Raw genomic sequence first — 4,846 nt, 5'->3', positions numbered from 1 at the left:
CTAGAGATACAAGAATCAAGATTATAAACACAAGACGTAAAATTTTTCCTTTGAATGTAAATAGTTTATGGCACTGTATAATTAGCATGCTAAACGTGGAATTTTTATATCATTAGCCTATTTAAGATATAAATTAATAGCTAAGAATCTTAGAACTCAAAACTATTTTCGCTTCCTCAATGTGTGTATGGATTGATCTTTGTGGCAAATAGTTTATTCTCAGACTACATTTCCTTTGACTTTGCACACCTTTTGGAGCAGGGCTTCCCAAACACTGTGCCCTAGGGATGCGTGAGAACTCATATCTTGAATATTACCAGTTTTGGAGGAATTTAACTTCTGACTGCCAATAGCTACCTTATTACACAGACCATTTGCTATCTGGGCTTCCTTACAAGTTTTTCAGAATGGGACCCTTTTTTCCCCCCATTATTTCCTGATGCCAGTAAGTACATACGTTGCCCCTCCTCTTGCCACACTGGGATCATTCATTTAAACATTCTCTTCCCTTGTTTCCATTACTTGATTCGTATCTTACAAAACGTTTTTTAGAAGTATTATCTCAGAAAGCCTTTTCTCATAAAGCTGTGATTGTTCTTTGTGTTGACAGTGTTTGAGTCATAGGAATTTTTATATATTACTTTACAAAAGTGTCCATAAATATTTTGGTCCTTTTCCCCCTCAAGATTCTCTCTTCTGGCTTTCATATATTGAACACTCAGTTAAAACCAGCTTTTCTGAGGTAATTCTGGAGTCTGTAAAGAGTCTGAATATTTTTAAAAGGTTGATATCCTTTAAATAGTAACCAATGCCCAGGAAATTCCATTGATTTTTATCTTTTTGAAGTCTTGATAGCTGTTTTCTTAAGTCTGAATAATACATACCATCATCAGTTCTGTGAATACACATTGGTGTAACATGGTATTGCCCTAGCTCTAGCATACTCCTAACATTCAACTTAGATTATTTTTACTTCTTTAATGAATTTGTTTTACTGAATTTTACATAAAATATTTCTCTATTGACTTGTATTAAATGTATCACTAGTATGGATTAGAGGACATACTCCAGTTGTATGTAACAGCAGAAACTGAGGAAAGAAGGGTGTGCTATCTCAGTAGCTGTTCGAGATCAGTTTTGCTTCCTGAAGATGACCAGAGTAACTCTACAGAGGTCAGTTTTCTTATGTAACAAAGGATTCTTTCCTCGTTTTGCCCATGTCCAGTAGGAGAAATGAACACCAATTTACAGGTCGTTCTGAGGAATGCTCAGAAAGTCACACTTCATACTGGCCTGAATCTGCTTAACGTTGGTAAATGTAACTGTCACTCAAAAGCCTGAGTTAAAAACACCTAAAGGTTTGTAGCTCCACTTTGAGACTCTCTACGAATTAGGTTTTCTCAAGATTCATAACGCTATTTTTATCTCACTATTCAGTAGAGCAAAATGCACAATGTTGGAGCTTAAGAATTTTGGAATTTTCTACACATTCAAGAAATAAAACTTTTATAAAACAGGATATTCTTGATAATCAACTCTTCTGTTTCATATGCAGATTATATCACATAAGATGTTGGGAATAAATAAAATATTTTAAAACCATATTAAAAATTCACAGCTAAAATTGTGAATCTTAGAAGAACAAAGGAGCAGCTGTGCCCAAAGTTGTTTTTTTTTTAATTTAAGTTCAGTTAATTAACATAATAGTGTATTACTAGTTTCAGAGGTAGAGGTCAGTGATTCATCAGTTGTATATAACACCCAGTACTCATTACATCACCAAAGATTTTCTAATCCATTAATGGCTAGTTGGTTTATAAAATAATAATGTTTCTAGCTCTCAATTAAAAAAAACTCACCTCATTTGTACTTCCCTGTGGCAAAGGCAGTTTAAAAGGGAAAAAAGAAAAGTATATATCCTGTGTCATTAATAACATTATGATAATTCAACTTTGTTTACAGTATTTCTGAGTATTTAAGAACAAATACTCCTACACATTTTTTCAGTTCAGATTACATATTGTATCTGAATCTTTCAAAGAACCCAATTCTATATTCCTCAGAGGGTTCAGCATCATATTCTAGGAAGGCTTTGGGATTTACCTCAAATAGCCCTTCTTTAGTCTTCTTCTAAGGTTGAGGAGCTATTTGAGACAGTGGCTCAGAGGATCCAGTTTTTAATTCATGCTTTACCCACAGTGCTACCATTAGTTTATCTTAACTAGATTCTTCAAAGACATATGGTAAATTCATTAGTTAAAATTCCATTCTAAAGAGTATACATAGGTATAAATGCTTGGGGAATTGTAGCTATTACTTGCCACCTGCACAATATAAGTTGAAAAGTCTTACCTCCAAAAGTTTATGAAGAATCTCAATTTTAGCTTCACTAAAATGCCCCTAAATTTTCATGATGTAACTGAAGACACTTCCAGAATGACAGTGAGTTCATTATCGTTCTAGGTGTGTTTATAATTGTCTTCCCTATCCATCAATTATTTGAACAACAGACCGCAGTAACCCTGACTGTAGGCTGTGGTTAACCGGAACACAAAAGACAATTAGCCCATGAGCAGCTGATGAGAGGTTGACCTGGACTCGTGCTATGGCCGGTACAAACGCCTACTTCAAATAGAGACAATCTGAAATAATCAGATCTTGCTTTTTAGGAGTTTATACTAAAAGAGCTAGTGATACAACCACTTAATGCTAGTGGTTCACATACATCCCCTTCCAAAACCAACATGAATCAAATGATAGGTTGTAAGTACAAAGTAATTTAACACATAAACAAGTCGCAGTCCGCTCAGTAAAAACTCAGCTGTGCTTTCTCACACTTCTCTTTAACAGCTTTAACTTTTAGGATAAATAAAAGTAGAAAGGAAAACTGTCTAATCCACTTATATTTGAAAACACTGAAATGTTAACTGGAAATCGGTTATGTAGGACTTCACATATCGTATTATAGTTAGTCGTTTGTATCTGGCCATCTTGACAGCTTCTAAAGCTCTTGAAGACTGGGGCCCAAGTCAGGTTCACCTGTTCAGTTCTAACATCTAACATTGTGTTTAGTACACAGTATGCTGCAATCAGTTGAAGAGGATAAAAGTATTCTTACCTGGTCCCACAAGGCTGCAGCCACCTGGTCTATTACAGCCCCCAGCTCTCGGTATTCTCCAGAGTAGCGGATGTATGCCCAGGTGCACAAGGTGATCAGAGTCAGTCCCATTATCATATTGCATAGGCTAGCTATTATGTCCAAACCAATGAATCCAGTCACACCAGCAATCACGTACGTGATAAAGATGACAACAAACAGTGTGGCTGGGGTACGAGCTGCATGGAAGATATTTTTGCTATCATTGTGCTTGATATACTGGATGTAAAGTTCATCTATTTCACTCTCCAACTGTTGAAGGTAACGCCGGCTAAATTCCTCCCCACCCATCTTCTTCACCCCTCGAAATAGCTTCACAGATTCTTCCTTAAGCTCCAAATGTTTGGCCTGTAGGTCATTAGGTGCCAGAAATGGTTTGTCACCACCACAGATCTGTATCAGATAGAGAGAAGTGCCGTTAATGCCATGCAGAATAAAATTAGCAACTGTACCACAATCTCCCACTTAGCTAGTTGAATTTGTTCAAACACAATAATCAGAAGGAGTTTACATATATGTTTTGTCAGCCCACATCTTTGCGCAGTCCATATCAGGCATGACCGTATGTGGAACCAGTATTTTATAGATGACTTATATAAAGCCATTCTTAATTTTTATTTTCTTTTTGACCTGGGAAAGAATATCCAAGACTTAATCCAAGTTCCTCAAGATGAAAAGGCATGATTCAAAGTGAACTGCAAACTGAGTGCATTCACAGAATGAGCCCCAAATCAAATTACTTAAATACAAGATCCTCTGGGAAATTTATTGTAACTATACTAAAGTATTTTTGGCCAATGAGGTTTAACTTAATAGCAATGCTATAAAACTCCAAAAAAATAAAATTAGGAAAAACATGATCGTTGGCAGTTTCACTGATTGTGTTTGAATGGAGCCCTTTCACAATATATTCTTCAAGAGACTAAATGAAAGCATATTCAATGTTCTTGGACTAGGTTTTCAGTTTTTTCCAAAGTTACAAGGGAAATGTCAGATACCCATACCTTTCACTTTGGTTATTTGAGATTTAACTTATATAAAGCATACTCTCATTCTAGTTATCCTTTACTTATGTTGTGAACACCATTCCATAAACTGTATTACCCTTGACTCTTAAGACCACCAGTTTTGGATGTAATTTATAATATATAACATTTTCAGGAGAAAACCCTATCATATTAGTAGATATGTACAATAATTATTAGATGCATCCTAATTCAGAACGTTAAAAAGAGGAAAAGCAGTATGTAGAAGTATTAGCCCTTGAAGTCTAATTTCTTTTTTTCCTAATGGGTTTCTTGGTTTTGTTTTCTGTTTTTGAGAGAGAGTGTGTTCTGCGGGGGTTGGGGAGCTGGGGGACGTGGGGAGAGGGCCAGAGGGAAGAGGAGGAGAGAGAATCTTAAGCAGGCTCCATGCCCAGCACAGAGCCCAACTTGGGGCTCCATCTCACAACCCTGAGATCATGACCTGAGTCAAAACCAAGAGTCGGATGCTTAAGCAACTGTGCCACCCAGGCAACCTAATGGGTTTTCAGAGTTAAGATAGAAATACTGAAATTGTTGCATGAAGGGAGGTGTAGCAAGAGGGTAGCACATGTTATTTTAGTCACTAGAGCTTATAAATAGTGGGAAGATGTGGCCAAAAAAAATAATAATAATATAGAGGGAACACACTTAAAATGTTCTAAAT

The 4,846-nt window shown here is 36.2% G+C and overlaps 1 protein-coding gene across 2 annotated transcripts in view; it reads right to left on the bottom strand.

Annotated features, from left to right (window-relative positions):
- ATL1 (atlastin GTPase 1) overlaps positions 1-4,846 on the bottom strand; it is a 70,029-nt gene that overhangs the window by 2,199 nt on the left and 62,984 nt on the right. For both annotated transcript variants that reach the window (XM_059182052.1, XM_059182053.1), the window contains exon 12: positions 3,119-3,550. In XM_059182052.1, the coding sequence (XP_059038035.1) occupies positions 3,119-3,550 (432 nt within the window). The remainder of the gene's footprint in view (positions 1-3,118; positions 3,551-4,846) is intronic.

Source organism: Mustela lutreola, chromosome 7 (assembly GCF_030435805.1).
Source record: "Mustela lutreola isolate mMusLut2 chromosome 7, mMusLut2.pri, whole genome shotgun sequence".
In the NCBI taxonomy this organism is placed as follows: domain Eukaryota; kingdom Metazoa; phylum Chordata; class Mammalia; order Carnivora; family Mustelidae; genus Mustela; species Mustela lutreola.
Note: the sequence above shows the minus strand (reverse complement) of the source record. Positions and strands in the feature narration are given on the sequence as shown.